Source organism: Mastigoproctus giganteus, chromosome 9 (assembly GCF_048544385.1).
Source record: "Mastigoproctus giganteus isolate SK-2022 chromosome 9, ASM4854438v1, whole genome shotgun sequence".
NCBI lineage: Eukaryota > Metazoa > Arthropoda > Arachnida > Uropygi > Thelyphonidae > Mastigoproctus > Mastigoproctus giganteus.
The window spans coordinates 93,943,420-93,961,340 of record NC_143583.1 but is presented as its reverse complement, the minus strand read 5'-3'; the positions used below and the strand labels follow the sequence as shown (position 1 = coordinate 93,961,340).

The window sequence follows — 17,921 nt, the reverse complement described above, 5'->3', positions numbered from 1 at the left end:
ACTTTGTCCAAGTGTTCTACGAAATTCTCCACCAAAAATTAGCACATATCTATATTTCAATATTTTAATGCATTTCAAATTAAAAAGAAAATATATTCAATATATCTATACTAAAAACAATTTCTCATAATGTAATTAATTTGCTTCTAGTGGATATGAATGAATGAAATAAATGTTTATATAAATTTGGTGTTCTACCAATTTCCTGCATGTGAAAGCATTATATATATTTCATGACAGGATCAAAAGGCACTGTATGGTATTGGGGGGGGGAGATGATGAAGTTGTGTCACTAGATAGTAACAGTTTGAATAAATTCTTCATCTGCTGAAGTGAATTAAAAAAAAGGAATTTAGGTAACATTTTGTGAGGTTACAGGTTATAAATATTCTGTACAGCACAACCAACACAGGTCAGAGAAGGTCACAATAAATGAATTTGACAGGGATATAATCATTAACTGCATTTATCAGTAATGTGGGCTTAAACCACAGTTAACATTATGTGTATGCATGGGGGGGGGTACTTTAACAAGCTGGATCAATATGGTTCAGTATGACAATGGAACCCAATGAACAGAAACAAAAACTTTTAACCATACTGTTGTCAAAAGTGCATAAATAATTGTGTGGCCTGAAGGAGGAAAGATAGCTTTTAAAAATGGAATTTTACCTCCAGATCATTTACTTTGTAATAGAAAATAGATATACAGAGTGGAGAGTTAAAATTTCTCTAAATGCTATATTTCCTGACCACATTATTCATAATTAACTTCTGAATGATATTCTGTGCATCGCAAACTTCACTACTAACAATTATTTCTTCATTCCTCCCATGCATGCATACACACACTACATACAGTAAAATTTTCTGAATTAGTACTACTAATAAAGCAATTTTACTAGATTTGACTGGTATGCATCCTCTAACCCCACCCCTGCTAAAAAATAAGAAAAAATTCACTATTTATCATTTGTAAGTTTTATAGTTACCTAGAAAACGACACAAAATTACATAATCACAAATTGCAATCTTCAGTACCATTTAGACACTTTACAAATTATCATGTTCTTATTATTTACAAATTATCATATTATAGGTTTAAAATGTATATATTTAACAAAGAAAGTTTAACCTTTGTAAACTGCATAAAGCTGTAAATAAGGCTATAATTTATTATTTTGGCTTTTGACTAGTGAGTTCTTTAATTCTTGCTAACCTCCACTCACAAGTTTCAGAGTACTCACAAGAACCACATTTCCATGCATCTTCAACATCCACTCCTTGTACCTTTCTTTTTCCCTTCCAAAACTCTAACAGCCTAATAACTTCAGCCCTTAGCCAATCTTCATTATACATCACAGATTCCACCTTAAAAATCTGTCCATCCTCCTGATGGCAGTACTCAATGATCAACTCATTGACTAAGGGTAGTGCTTGCATTACTGAAAATAATTCATCAAGAAGAACATCAAGACAGTTCAAGTTATTATGATAATGTTCCATGTGCTTCATAACTTCACTACCAAAATGCCTATTCAAATCAAGATGGAGGTGTTTAGATATCATATACTTGGACAATTTATTTTTAATCATGTCATCAAGCAAGTACTTATAGAGCATTACCTGAAGAATATAACTTTTCTTTTGGCACTGACTTGGTAAAGTTTTTTTCACTCTTGTCTTGAATTCAACAAGATTAACATCTAAAGTTACTGCATTACATCGCAGTTCATCAATCAATCCTATAAAAAATACATCATTCTCAAATGGAACCCCAAATACTGGAATTTCTCTTCGCACTGGAACTCCAGAAAGAAGATCCCTTACAGAGCCAAGGAGATTGATAACTTTGATAGCAAAATTATCTTCACTGCTTGTCACTTGAACTGGTACCATATCTTGAACAGCTAGTTCTATAAGTATAAATGAGACTATATAAAAAGACCAATTTCCTAAACAAACGTTTAAAATGTTATGAAAATTAAAAAATGCTATAAACATAAATTCATCTTAAAGACTAGTCATTTCAGTTAAATACTATTTCCCAAATGGCACCAAATTTCATTAGTTTTCATAACAGCCACATGCTTCATTTTTTAATTAATGAAATATTGTAGAAATATTTCACATGATGAGGTGAGTAAAAGAACTTTCTGTTTGTAAATTTTTCAAAGAAGCTTATGAATTAAAGATGATAACATTTTAAACAAAACTTGACACTGCTTTCTTGTTCAATAGATTTGACAATTTGCATTACTTATAGAACCTTAGAGGGCCAACAGCTAGTTTTATGGGGGGGGAAAGAATTTTCTAAACAAGAGAAGTTGGATACAGATAGTTCAAGTCAAAGGAGATAGTGTTCCAAGTCAATTGTCTGACATGACAATGAAAGAAATGGATAAATGTGCAGTTGCACTCTTGAAATTTTGTTCTCATTGGTACCCTGTGTATTTGAGGGGTAGTCACAAGATGAAATAGAAAACAAGCAATTTTAGAAGACTGTTATATTGGGAGCAGATTGCTCAGAGATAAGAACATGATTCAAACAAAAAATTTTGTCTCATAATTGGAAAATTTTTAAAATGTAAAAAAAAAAAAAAAGTTTCTCTGTGCTTTAAGGGTTGTGAATCTTGAAATCAAAGCACTATTTATGGGCTTCTTCAGAACTTTGTTCAACCTAATACAAGATCTGCTGGAAGGGTTAATTTCAAAATCAGACTTATCAATTGTGTCCAGTGCTTCGACAGTGATGCAGGTACAGCAGTGATTTTTATTGAAGTTCAAGCTCTGTTTTCTGAAATAGAGACCAGGCTTTTGTTTGTACAGTGCCTTACTCACATAGAAGAGTAAGACTTCAAGATAAGATTAGAAATATTCATTATTTGAATGGCTCAGTCCAATAATTTAGTTTAGTATTAGCAATGGCCACATGGTGCAAGAAAGCCTGTGGCTTATGCTGCACCAGTCAAAAAATAATAATAATAGAATAAAAATAAAATAATAATAATAATAAGAGAAAAGGAAATAGACAACATATGCATTTCCCACCACCCATAGGTAATTATCCAGCTGACCTTTGATTTCCCCAAACTGTCAGCTTCTACCACCCATGTAGGTAACTTATTCCAGTTATTTTTTTTAACTCACTGGCTAAAATAAAACTTCCTACAATCCAGTCTAAATATCCCCCCCCCCCATTGTAACTTGAAATTATGGCCCCTTATTCCAAACCACTATTCCCTCATTCCCCTTATTCATAACCATAAAAATTTCATCCACATTCACTTTGCTTATGCCTCTCAGAGTCTCATGGTGCAGTATTCCAAGTGTCGTCTTTGTATATGGGATTCATTACCAGCCATTTTCAATCCACTGCAGGATGAAGGCCTCTTCAGTAACTTTCCAGTTCCTTCTGTTTTGTGCAATGGCCATCCATTTACTACCCACCAACTCATGAATTTCATCTATCCATCTCTGCAGTTGTTTTCCAGGTTTTCTTCTAGCTCCTCTTGAGTACCATTCTGTTATTTTCTTAGTCCATCTGTCATCACGTCTTCGAGCTATGTGTCCTGCCCAAGACCATTTTAGTTCTTTAGTTTTGATAAGAATGTCCTTTACTTGAGTTTGCTGCCTAATCCATGTGTTTCTCTTCTTATCTAACAGTCTGATTCCCAATATAATTCGTTCCATTCTTCGCTGTGTAGTTCTCAGCTTCTCTTCCATTCTTTTGGTGAGTGCCCAAGTTTCACTTCCATAAGTCATAGTGGGGAGTATACATTGATTCATTATTTTACGTTTCAGACAAACTGGGATATTGCTCTTCAGTATGTGACTATATTTCCTGAATACTATCCATCCAAAATTTATTCTTCTCTTGACTTCCAGCCATTTATCATTATTACAGCTAATAACTTGTCCCAGATAAGTATATGACTCCACCATTTCAATTACTACTCCTTCAATCATTATGTCCCTTTCTGTGGCATACTTGTTCATCATTACTTTTGTTTTAACCATATTCATCTTTAGTCCAAAATCCTTACTAACTCTGCATAACTGATTAAGATTTTCCTCTAATTCTTTGGGATCGTGGCTAACAACCACAATGTCATTTGCAAATCGTAAATGGTTTAGGTACTCTCCATTCACATTGACTCCTTTCTGCGACCAGTCTAATCTTCTGAAAGCTTCAAGGGCAGCAGTACACAGCTTCGGAGATATTGTGTCTCCTAGGCAAACTTCTTTCTCAATTTTAAATTTGCTACTGTCTTTGTCTAGTCTAATAAAGGAAGTAGCGTTCTCATATATTTTCTTCAAAATCATAATATATGTGGTATCTGTGCCTTGTCTTTCCAGTGCCCAATTTTTTTTTGTTGCATTTTTTTGGTTGGGGTTGATTATTATATACAGGGTGTTTCAGTTAAACGTTTCAGAACTTCTAAGAGGGGTAGGGTACATCCTGACAACTCGAAATCATATAGCAATGTGGGGTCGGAAATGCTTTCCTGAAGCGGTATTGTACACAGAAGTCATCGTGCGACGTCGTGCAGCACAGATTCGATTTTCGGTCAATGTATGGGCCGGTATTATGGGAGATCACCTCATCGGACCTTACCTGTTACCGTGTCGTCTAACCGGACCTATCTACTTGATCTTTCTGCAGCAAGTATTGCCACAACTTTTGAGAGATGAACAGATTTCTGCATCGACGCAACAGACAATGTGGTTCCAACACGATGGAGCCCCTGCCCATTATAGCGGAGATGTTCGTAACTACCTGGATGTCACATTTGGTCAACAGTGGATCGGACGTGGTGGTCCCGTGCGTTGGCCTGCTCGGTCACCCGACCTATCATGTCTTGATTTTTATTTCTGGGGTCATATGAAATCGCTAGTTTATGACACCCCTGTTGACAATGCTGAGGAGCTGGTTGCAAGAATCGCAGTAGCTGCCGAAGAAATTCAAAATTCGCCTGGAGTATTCCAGAATGTTCGGATGTCCATGCGTCGGAGATGTGAGGCGTGCATTGTAGCCCGTGGAAGAAACTTCGAACACTTACTTTAATCCATGTACCTTTTGCTTCTTTTCATGTATTATTAAAACGATTTCTCACTTATGGTCTCTTTTCTTTATGGTGCTTCTGTGTACAACACCGCTTCAGGAAAGCATTTCCGACCCCACATTGCTATATGATTTCGAGTTGTCAGGATGTACCCTACCCCTCTTAGAAGTTCTGAAACGTTTAACTGAAACACCCTGTATATATATTTTTTTTGTTATATTGTAAGTGTATGTCTGTGTTGTGTTTTTTTTTGTTATATTGTAAGTGTATGTCTGTGTTGTGTTTTTTTTTTGTTATGTTTGTATGTGTATGTCTTAGTGTGTTTTTTATTGTATTTTTATTATGTTTGTATGTATATGTCTCTGTGTGTGTTTTTTTTTTTTTGAGAGTTCCCTGGTTTGGGCAGCCTGGGAGCAGGAGTGCTGGCACCCACCAGTCTTGACACTTCACTGGCGGGTGCAGGATGACTGTGTTTAACTGCACAGAATGAGATAGTGAACCCAAGCCCGGCTCCTTGTGCCAGGGATGGGAGCCAGGTTGCATTTGTCTATTTGATGGCTGTTTCCTGGTGGTAAAAAAAAACTAAAGTGCAGCCATTATCAACTCACTGCAGGATGGAAGCCTCCTCAACAATTCATGCTGAGGGAAATGGACCATAATCTGCCACGCTGGTCCAGTGCGGGTTGGCAGATCGACTGTATTCAGCAGTCAGGGGCTTGAACCCTGGTCTACTCAAAGAGCGTGTGCTATTGCACTCCCGATCCTGACCACTCGGCTACGGAGGCTAGAGAAGCCTAATACCCTTACAGGCCAGGCCAATATGGTTTAGAATTTTCTTTTGTTTTTGTATATAGTGAACACAGGTGGAGATAGGCGTAAGCCTAGGTGCCACCAACAACAAGATTATACATATGCATATGACCATCCCTGAAATCTACTAGGTCACTCTGAAGACGCTCTGCTTGGCGGTGATCATTAATTACTCTACCAATCTTTATATCATCTGCAAATTTAGACATCACACCCTCTATCCCTTCATCGATGTCATTTATGAAAATCAAAATCAACAGTGGTCCTAATACTAATCCTTGGAGAACCTCACTTCTTACATCAACACAATCTGAGGAATAACTATTTATCATAACCCTCTGCCTTCTGCCCTGAAGCCATCCAGCTAAGGATTTTCCCTGTGATTCCAACCTGTTCCAGCTTATAAAGCAACCAATCATGTGGGACTGAGTCAAATGCTTTGCTGAAATCCAAATAAACTATGTAGAAATTATTCCCCAAGTCCAGCTCTTGAATGATTCTGTCAAAATAGCTAACCAGGTTAGCTAAACATGATTTTCCCTTTACAAAACCATGCTGAGTATCCTTCAGAATTCAATTTTCTCCTGCAGAGAAAAATCTGTTTCAATGAGCATATGAGAAAATCAGTAAAAGATGCATAGGATTGACCAAAGCATGTTACATTACCTTTCAGAATAGAATAGAATATATATATAAACAAATTTTTTGATTACCGATGGCCCCATAGCTGAGATTTATTTAGACAAAATTGAACATATACATTTAACACTGTTCCTCCCTGAATTAGACATTATGGGAGATACCTGGAAAATATATTTAGCATCATGGATGACAATACCACTAATGATGTTCTACAGACACTTACTAATATCCACACCAGACTGTGATTTACACTGGAAAAAGAGCATGAAGAGACCAGGTCCCTTAATTTCTTAAATTTTACCCTCATAAGAGAGGCAAAAAAAAAAAGAATTTAGTATTTATTGAAAACTGACCAAAACTGGTATGTTCCTCCAACACAATAGTTACCAACTGTTCAAATATACAAGATTATCATATTTATCTATCATACCACACAGTCTGCCTTACACATAGAAACTGAACTGACCACCAGATTTTTGGACAGAAGATGCCCTCTTATTATTATTAACCAAATAAAATCACAGGCTAAAAATAGGTCAGAAAACATCACACATAGGAATAGTATTAATAAAAAACACTTTATTACCATACCATACATAGAACAGTGGTATAAGCAACTCAGCAGATTATTTAGAAAACTGAATTTAAAATAGTAGCAAAATTCACACAGAAATTGCATTCCGTACTAAAAAATTGCTCTCAAAATTCTATCAACATTCGACGCCCTTTCCTCCTTTCCGATTGATTGTCATATGGGTACATGCGCCAAAGTTTGTCTGTTATTTTGGTTTTTAGGAGCATTAGTAACTAAGGCCATATTGCTCTGTGGATATGCAGTGGTCATTCCCTGACCTTTCCGCATCCTCCGTATTTGGTGGTCACTGGCTCGAACCCCGGTCTAATCAAGAAGCGTGTGGTACACACTGCTGCTCCTGCCCACCTGGCTACGGAGGCACCCATGTGCCAAAACAATCTCTTATAAGTAATTTAGTTCGCTCATACCTCACGTGATTTTCCAACCTGTAAACAAGACATTAGTTGAAAAGCTTAGTCCCCTTAAGGGAAGGAAATCATTTGGAAATTAGTTTCATCTTATCTTCATGGTTTTATAAATTTTAAATTTTATTATTGAATTTATTCTTATGCTATAATGCAATTGACATAATGTCTTCTGTCACTCGAGTTTCATGGGGGCTTGATATGGATCAGGTTGGGGCCTTCATCTACAATCCTGGGATGTTGGATCTTTCGTGGGCTATGAGTGAGGAATACATTAAAATCATTTTTTAAGTCAGTGGTAGCTAGATTTTAGTCGAATACATTTGGAGAGAGTTATATTGAAGACATTCTATATAGCTGTATTGAGGTAATCTCTTATATATTTTCAAATACTGATAACGTAGGATTCATTGAGCCATTACGGCTTTTTTTTTTTTTTTTTTTTTTTTTATGTATTGACAGTTACTAATGAACCTAAAAAATTGCTAACTACAAAGACAACTTCCTGGTCACAACTGTGCTTTAGAGTTTTTAACAAATAACAGATTCACCTTCTTGGTGATGTTATTCGATTAAAAACAATATTAGCTACTTTAGATCAACCTTATGGATAAACAGTTTCTAAAGATCATATCTCAAAGCTCTATTGACTCAAGGACATTGTCCCCAGACAGCAAAGACAGAAAAACGTGTATATGTGCATACACGCACACATTTTTTTTTGGAAAAAATATATAAAAAATAAAAATAAAAAATAAATTATTCAAAAAAATATATATTTTTTATTTAGTAATTACAAATTTGAATCTATGTAGTCCCTAAGTTTATATAATTATAAATTGCACGATAATATAATAATAAACAAGTAAGGAGTCAACTCAGATTGCTTAAATGAACATGTAATGATTTTTCTGATACAAAGTTTCTAGTAAGAATTTGCATGACTACTGTTTTGGGGTCTTCTGTTCCAAGCTTGTATTAAAGAAAGCATTATCCTGTTGCAACAAGTGCCAGGTACCAGATTTCTTAGGAGCAAATGCAGGTTTACTAGCTTTCTTAGGAGCAAATGCAGGTTTACTAGCTTTCATAGGAACAAATGCAGGTTACTAATTAAAATAAAAACACTGTATATTTTTATTTTTTCTTGTTGAGAAATAAAGAACTGCTTCTTTTAGATTTTGATATCAAAATCTTGGTTACAAAAAACATTTCAATTAAGCAATGCTCGGGTTCTTGTCAATATTATGTATATAAGAACTTGGTGCTGTGGTACAGTTAATATTAGTCTACTGCAGGAGTCAAAATTATAATATATGCCCAGATTATTTTTATCAAAATTATGAATTAGAATTAGTGCTATAACATTTTATCTATATCTTTTGTAAATCCTATGCTGAGGCATCAACGGTACAATGCTTTCTATGTTTACATTTCAATATCAAAATCTGAAATTTTTCTTTATTTCTCAGGAAATAAAAATAGAAAATAAAATGATTACGCAATGTTAAGAATTAAAATAAAAACACCTTATTTTTATTTTTTCTTGCTGAGAAATAAAGAACTGCTTCTTTTAGATTTTGATATCAATTTATTGAATTAGCAATTTATAAATTTATTAGTACAAGTAAAACTTTTGGTTTAGATAAGCTAACTTCTAGGAGAAAAACTACTGATCTTAGGATGTTTAATAAAATCTTTAACTCAGTGATAATCCTATATAATTGAATTTTATGAAATCTAACTCTTTGACTAGCTCTATCTAAAAGAATGACTTATTCCACATCAATTTTTCAACCAAGTAACAATGTTATTGAACAACTTAGATTTGAACCCGTCTGATATGTACCTTCAACAAGTAATCGAAAAGACTTAATTTAGACTGATTACCCCAAGGTTAGCTTAATTTTCTTAATATTGAAACTTAGGAATGATACTGAAACAGCCTTATATTTTTTAACGTTCACTCATTTCGTCTCAACATCCTTTTTTAAAGCATCAAATTTACTCAATTATCTACTTTTGCATTAATCACAGCAAAAAACAAATTAACGTAACGTTCAAAATAATTCAAATTTATTAAAAATAATTTGATTAATCTGTAACTTTGTACACATTGTATATATGCTACCTGGGTTAGGTGACATGTAATCTTATTGATGATGAAATAAATAAATTATGAAAATAAATATCATCTATCAATTTAATATACCCTTTGGAGCATAAAAAAAAAAGATTAATTTTAATTATTAGCAATTCTTTGATTGCAATAAAATGAATATTACAGAATGTAAATAAAAAATTGTTACAATGGAAAAATAATAGTAAAATGGAATCATGAAAAATAAGTCCTACCTCTTGCTAGATGTAAACTCTGTCCTGTAGTAATCTGAGGAGATTCTACAACTGGAACATCTGATGGCTGTGAAAGGGTATATAGCATCTTTTGCTCACACCATAATTGTGCTATTAAATCTGATACCCACAAATATTTACCTCTATATTTTTCCAGTGGTGATAATGGAGATGTATGTATATCCAAAAGTTCTACAGAAAAAAAAAAAAATAATAATAAAAAAAAATTGAAATATCAGCTTCTATATGGCCATAATGAAGAATATCAAAGTTTATGCAAGTAAAATATGCATAATAAACTGATATATTTTAAGTATATTCTGATATTTTACAGCTGAAGTAAAAAAAAAAGTGAATGTTAGAAAAATATTTCATTCCAAGTCAGTTCAGAGCCTTTTGTTTTAACTTTCCAAAATTTGCCAAGTTAAGTTCTGCTGAATTTACCTTGTAATTCCATTTTGACAGTGAATCAGAAAACTCGTTAATGGTAGTTCACAACATGCCATATTCCATGTGGCTTTGATTTTCAGTGTCATTACACTCAAGACTCTGGTCTGTTTTGTTTATCTGAAGAGATACACAAGATATCAGCTTGTCAACTGGAAAATGGACCAAACTAACAGATTAATCCCTATACTTTGTGTCTAAAACTTATTTTTTTATTTTTATTTATTTATTTTTTAATTTACAGAAGAATTATTTTTTTAAATAACACGTTTAAATTAAAAGTACTTAATTTTGCAGAAGCCAAAAATAATTGCAAAGCTGCATTTAAATTTGGAATTACTAAAACATGCACGAGAGACTAGAAAAAAAGAGATACACACACCAAAAGAAATGTAAAAGAAGAAAGAAAAACAAAGCAGTGAGGACTCCAGCTTCATTTTAAGAGCTGGAGAATAAACTACACTGCTTGTAACAAAACAGAACAAAATACTTTTCATGAATATTTTATTGTGAACAGTGTCATCTGATATGTAATAGGCATCCTGGCATGAAAACTCCAGGTATCCAATAGAAATCGATCTACCATACCACCTTACAGAGTGGCACATTATGCAAATTATTCATGCCTATTTTGTGTGTATTTCTGTCAAATCAGAAGAAAAAGTTCTAAAAGTCAGGTGGTTTTCCCTCAATGGATTAAAAAACCGATGCTACATCAATCAATGAATGATTAAGTAAGAAAGAAGACTGACACATCAGGTGGCATGCCACTGTTTGTGCACTAAGTTTTGTGTCATCACTGCTATTAATTTTGTTCCATCTGCATGCAACTCAATAGGCCTGGTTTACCGTGTGACCATTATTATCAAACTCTTCATTAATGAAGAACTATAGTAAAATATGTCCAGCTATTCTTGGCCAAACATTTCTTTTTCCTCCCTCAGCATTAATTGTACTACTGGAAGGTAGATCAATGTCAAGTGGTCTCATCCATACCTATTTGACACAGCTCATAATTTTGCTTTTACATTGGCTAATGATGTATTAGGAACGAGTCCACTTCATTTTCTGCCCTTATGTGTAGTACAGTTGGTAGAATAGTCATCTTCCCCCACACTGGGTGGAAAAGACCTGAGTTTGAGTCCCGTCGATGATGAGAGGAATTTTATGACTTTTTCACAACGTAGCTGAGTTAGTCAGACTCAGGCAGGGGTAGCATGGTTTTTTTTCACCCAGAAACTCAGGATTTTCATCCAGCAAAAGAAAATTGACCACAGAACATGCGATTTACAGACAGTATATACAGAGCAATATGGCCTTCGTCGCTCATGCTCCTAAAACTCTATAACAACTTCATTTTATAAAGCTTTAAGAAGTTCTTGGGCTATTTTCATGTGCCGACATAATGCAAGTCCATAGAGATCCATAAAACGTGTACATTGTCCAGCAGAAGTAGAAATGGCTCATGATGAAGATTCAAACAATTTCAGTGCTTGCAGTTGAATCAAATTTCTTGTAACTATTAATTTGTTTTCTTGCCTTTGAAGACCCCATTCTGCTAGTTTCTTCCCCAGCTCTGGAAATGAAGCTTAAAATCCTCACTGTGCTCTTCTTTGTTTTTGGCATTTTTTTCCAGAATGTATTTCTATTTTTGCATCTATTATGAGTTTTTCAGAAATTCATAATTTATATGCAGCTTTACAATTACTTGTGGCCTCTGCAAGATTAACTACTTTCAATTTAAAGCTAGCTTCATATGGCCATCTTCAATTTATTTCAGCCATACCTACACTTTTTTAATGAAAGAATTAATAAAACTGGTTTTATATAATTATCATTACTGTCCTATTATTAACTACACTTCCAGTTAAAACAAAGGCACTTTAATATTAATTTCCAACTACTGCACAACAACAAATGTAGATGCCATAAAAATTGAAAAATGCAAGACTGCCACCTGGATTTGTTCTAAAAAAACATTGTACAACAAAAATATGCAATGCACATACTCTATAAAGAACTGAGAATAAAATGGATTTTTTTCCCTTAGTAACATAAAATAATTTTTTAAAGTCATTAAGCTAAATTTTTCTCCATAATATGCTGAGACCTGACATGAATTAGATGTATAAGATAATCTTTTGCTTTTTTGATTTTGAAAATGTCCAAATTTTGACTTATACTCAACAGTAGCGCACAACTTGAAGGAGAACAAAACAATATGTACAAACTGCTAAGCTGAGCAATGGCTAGCTGCAACCATATGATTGTTTAATCGCATGTAAGTTTCCTTTACTGCCACTGTAATGGTCATTGCTATTTCTAGGTTGACAAAGAGTGATATTACAAAGGCTACAAGTTTCCTACTATATCAATGTCTCCATATATTATAATAGTTTATATGTATTGTATGTTTTTTCTCTCTCAAAAAGTTGCATATTATTATCATTATGCTATATGGTGCAAGGAAGCCTGAGGCTTTTGCTGTACCAGCCAAAGCCATGAGTTACAGAGCAGCTCAGGACCCTGGGTATGCCAACCCTCATCAGATAATTAACTCACCAGTTTAATTAACATATGATGTTTTATGCCCCCTTGGGGGCATATAACATCATATGTTAATTAAACAAATTTGGCCAGTATTCCACAGCAACCCCTAACATTATATTTATAATATGCCAAAAGGTACTTAAATATAAAGTTTTCATCCAAAAATTGGTAAATTATTCCCTACAAACTGCTTTCTAGATATGCTGTAATAAGTAGGGAAATTCAAAATGTAAGGCTATCAAAAATTTTAAAGCACTCAAAATACAGAACAATGTTCATTGCATAGGTGACTTGCAAGTTTGTCATTTGAATCATTTGCTGCTTTTCTCCAGTGCAGAATATAGTTGTAGGCAGAGCAATAACTTCGATACACAATTCCCTCCTTTTTAACTTCTCTAAGTACCATCTCCGCGGTGACCACCATGGCAAATTAACCTCAAGGACCATCTTTTGGGGATTACCCTGACTTCTAATCTCTCTTGGCACAAGCACATTACAAATATGGCAACCTCTGCATCTAAAAACTTGGTTTTCTCTTTAGCTCTCGGCATTACTTTTCTTCCAAATAGCTGTTCACTCTTTACAAATTGCAAATCCGCCCTGCCATGGAATATTGTTCTCACATCTGGGGCGGTGCCCCCAAAACCTCTCTCAGGCTTCTAGATTCCATTCAGAAGAGGGCAGTTAGGTTAGGTTAATTAATGACTCATCTCTAACAGAGTCTCTCCACTCATTGTCTCATAGACATACTATTTCTGCTGCATGCCTTTTCTATAGATACTTCCATGGGCACTATTCTTCTGAATTGGCTTCTATAATTCCCACTTGCTCTTTCAAAACAGTCCAAACACGTGCCACCACCACCAGCCAACATCCGTTTACTGTCCAACTTCAAACTCACAGAACCAACTTTTCATCTTCCTTCGTACATATTTCCTGAAAATCACTGTCTACAGAAGTTCAAGTCTAATGTCAACAAATATCTTCTTTCGTCTTCTCAACCTCCAACCCAAGCATGGTACTAAGTACTATAGGTTCTAATACCTCTCGTGTTTGGGGGTTTCATAAAAAAAAAAAAAAGTCTCTGTCTCTGAACAGCTGTTCTGTGTTCAGTCCTGTCCAATTCTTAATGTTATCGAACCACGATGTACATCTTCTCCCAGGCTTTCTTCTTCCTTCCATTCTCCCTTCAATAATTAGCCATGGAATTGTGTATTTGTTGTTCCTCATCAGGTGTCCCAGATATGCCGTTTTTATTTTTATGTCCTTCAGCAATTCCCGGGTTTTTCCAATTCTCTGCAGGGCATCCTCATTGGTCACTCTTGCTGTCCATGGTATCTTTAGTATTCTTCTGTATGACCACATTTCAAATGCTTCTAGTTTTTTCAAGGTGTTAGTTTTCAGTGTCCGTGTCTCGGCACCATACAACAAAACTGACTAAATGTAACATCTCATCATCCGGATTCTAAGGTGGAGATCCAGGTTTCCATTGCACAATGCAGGTCTCATTTAAAAAAAAATACTACCTGGCCATTTCAATCCTTGCTTTTATTTCCATATCCGGTTCATTTCTGTCATTGATCCAACAGCCTAGATATTTGAGTTTGTCAAATCTCTCTATCAGCCTTCCGTTTAACATGCGATGAGGCATTGGCAATGCCCCATTAAGGACCATGAGCTTAATCTTGTTCATTTTAATCCCAAGGCCAATTCTTTCACTTTCTTCACTCACATGATTGAGGAGTATCTGTAAGTCCTGCATATATTAGTTGTACAAAGCACATCTGCATAGCAAAGGTTGTTAATCCCTCTAACATTGACAGATATTCCTTCATTTCTTCCATCTAATGCACTCCTGAAGATTACATCAAAGTAAATGTTAAACAGGAGGGGGGGGGGAGAGTGCACATCTTTGCCTCACTCCACATTCAATGTTGAGGTTTTCTGTCTTTCTGCCATCAACTACAACAGATGCTGTTTGGTTCCTGTAGAGATGTTTGCTTTATCTTCAAATAGGCCTATGAGGTTGGGAGAATTCATATTCACAAGCAATTAAATTGATACACCAACCGCGTTGTATTAAAATAATAATTTAATACTGCAAAATAAATGTACATAACATAGATATTTATAATTAAAACAATTAAAACTATTTACAATAAAATAATACAAATAAAATAAAAAAGAGCGATAAAAATATTATAAAACTTTAAAATATGTTAAAAGACTTAAAATACCAGAAATCGAAGCTTTCAGAGGCATCCGCCTCCTTTCTCAGCAGTACACATCCTTAAATAGCAGGTTCACAGCTCACGTGATTCCACAGGCACATGGGTGGTATTCCCCTCATGCATACTAGAACCAGAAATGGCTCAGGAGCATGCTAGGCGGAATCGATCATCCCGTCCGAGTACTACAGCCTCAAGGAAGAGATGCGTACGAACTCCCCTGTATCTGTTAATGGTATTGTTCTCGGATGAACAAATTTGTAAGCTCTCAAGCCATTTACGGTCCCAAAATCTATGAGCACAGTCGACGATGACAGCCTCGTCTGGGGAGATCTGATGATGCTTCTCCCAAAAATGTTCTGCCACAGCACACTTCCCATAAGCCGCGGTCTTTATAGCATTCATATGTTCCCCCAGACGGTCCTTGAACTGGCACCTTGTTTCACCAACATAACACTCCCCACAATCCGGGCACTTAATCTCATACACTACCCCACTACTACAATCTTTTGTTATGGGGTTCTTAACTTGGGACACCACTGTATGCAGCCTCCGTCCTGGAAGCTGCACACAGCGTTTCTGGCAATCCCATAATACTCGTGCTAAGCGCTCAGTAAGGCCCAGATAGTAGGGAATGTAAGCCGTGGCAACTGCTGTGAGAGGCTCTCTATGATACTCCACACCTCTAATGTATCTGTCCATGACCTTCTGGGGGTAGCCGCATTTCTTGTGGTCTGCTGTGACTCATCTAATTTCCTCTTCTCTGTCCCCGGGGGTGCTGCAGTGGGACCCAACCCTATCGAATAATGCTTTAGCGACACTATTCTTATGTTGGTTAGTTTGTGCCGAACTATAATGAGTATATTGGCCTCGGCACATAGGCTTCCTATAGACTCTGGTTTTAATCTAAGGACTTCTCTATAGACCAATACATCAAGGAACGAGAGGGTACCATCCACTTCCACCTCCGAGGTAAACTGAACGAATGGGGAGAAGCTATTGAGAAAACCGGAGTACCTTATCCTCTCTCCCCCTCCGAATAATGGTAAACGTGTCATCGACATACCTTTTCCATTTGTGTATGGGGGGATCCAACCCATCAAAAATCCTGGTTTCCAATTCTTCCATAGCCAAATTTGCTACAATGGCACTTATGGGAGAATCCATTGCCGTGCTGTGAACCTGTTTATACATAACATCCTGAAATACCATAGTAGTGCTGGACAGAAAGCTCCACACCACTACAAATATCTTCTACATTAAGGAGAGTCCTGATACTTAGGGTATCATCTTTCTCTAGGGCCATTCTTACACATTGTACTCCATGTTCAATGGGAATGCACGTAAACAGAGACACTACATTAAAAGATATCATAGTCTTACCCTCTTCTATATTCTGTTCCTTTACAAATGTCACAAAGTCCTTACTGTCCTTAATAGTAAAGATGGGACGTCCAACTATAGGAGATCTGGATAAAGCATGGGTAAAAGATACGATCGGTCTGAGTGGGATCCCCTCCTTATGCGTTTTCGGAAGACCGTAGAATCTGGGTAGCTGACATCCTGTTGCATGTAAAGTCCAGAACACCTCCTTAGTAATTTTTCCCACTTTCAGCCAAAGTTGTAACATCCTATTAACCTATCGTTCAAAGCCGACTTTTATACACAATTTGAGTGGTAAACAAATAACTAAAGAGCAGGAGAAGGTATTTAATTTAGGGACTAAATTTTCTTTGATACCTCCCAAACCACGTATTGCAGAAATAGCTATGGGTATCAAAAGAGCAATTAGTAAATTACCAATGACTTTGTTGTTGTTGTTGTTTGGTTTTTAGGAGAATTAGCAACTAAGGCCATATTGCTCCGGGAATATGCGGTGGTCATTCCCTTGACCTTTCCGCATCCTCCGTTTTTGGTGGTGACGGGCTCAAACCCCGGTCTAATCAAGAAGCGTGTGCTACGCACTGCTGCTCCTTCCCACCAATGACTTTGGCCAATGAGATACGTGTAAAAACTTCGGTGGTTTTGAGTCAAACCCACCGAAGTGCGCCTTCTAACCTCAGTCTTATTCAGAGAAAAGCCCCCATAGAACTTAGACAGTATGACAAAATAGTAGTCTTACCCACCGATAAAGGCAGATCAACTGTGATAATGGATAAAGAGGAATATTTCAAAAAAAAAAAAAAAAACTTAGATCTTCTACAGGACAGTTCCACATATAGAGTTACCCGGAGAAATCCACTAGTCGGCTTAGAACGACAGGTTAATAGGATGTTACAACTTTGGCTGAAAGCAGGAAAAATTACTAAGCAGGTGTTCTGGACTTTACATGCAACAGGATGTCAGCTACCCAGATTCTATGGTCTTCCGAAAACACATAAGGAGGGGTTCCCACTCAGACCGATTGTATCTTTTACCCATGCTTTATCCAGATGTTTAGCCAAGTTGATTTCCCCTATAGTTGGACATTCCATCTTTACTATTAAGGACAGTAAGGACTTTGTGACATTTGTAAAGGAACAGAGTATAGAAGAGGGTGAGACTATGATATCTTTTGATGTAGTGTCTCTGTTTACGTGCATTCCCATTGAACATGGAGTACAATGTGTAAGAATGGCCCTAGAGAAAGGTGATATACCCTAATTATCAGGACTCTCCTTAATGTAGAAGATATTTGTAGTGGTGTGGAGCTTTGTCTGTTCAGCACCACTATGGTATTTCAGGATGTTACGTATAAACAGGTTCACAGCGTGGCAATGGATTCTCCCATAAGTGCCATTGTAGCAAATTTGGCTATGGAAGATTTGGAAACCAGGATTTTTGATGG

The 17,921-nt window shown here is 35.9% G+C and overlaps 1 protein-coding gene across 2 annotated transcripts in view; it reads right to left on the bottom strand.

Annotated features, from left to right (window-relative positions):
- Window positions 1-1,175: 1,175 nt before the first annotated feature.
- Window positions 1,176-17,921, bottom strand: part of LOC150080553 (exonuclease V-like) — a 36,416-nt gene continuing 19,670 nt past the window's right edge. For both annotated transcript variants that reach the window (XM_090381413.1, XM_090381412.1), the window contains exons 3-4: window positions 9,870-10,061; window positions 1,176-1,916 (exon numbers count right to left, since the gene is read on the bottom strand). In XM_090381413.1, the coding sequence (XP_090237539.1) occupies window positions 1,177-1,916; window positions 9,870-10,061 (932 nt within the window). In that variant the 3' untranslated portion in view covers window position 1,176. The remainder of the gene's footprint in view (window positions 1,917-9,869; window positions 10,062-17,921) is intronic.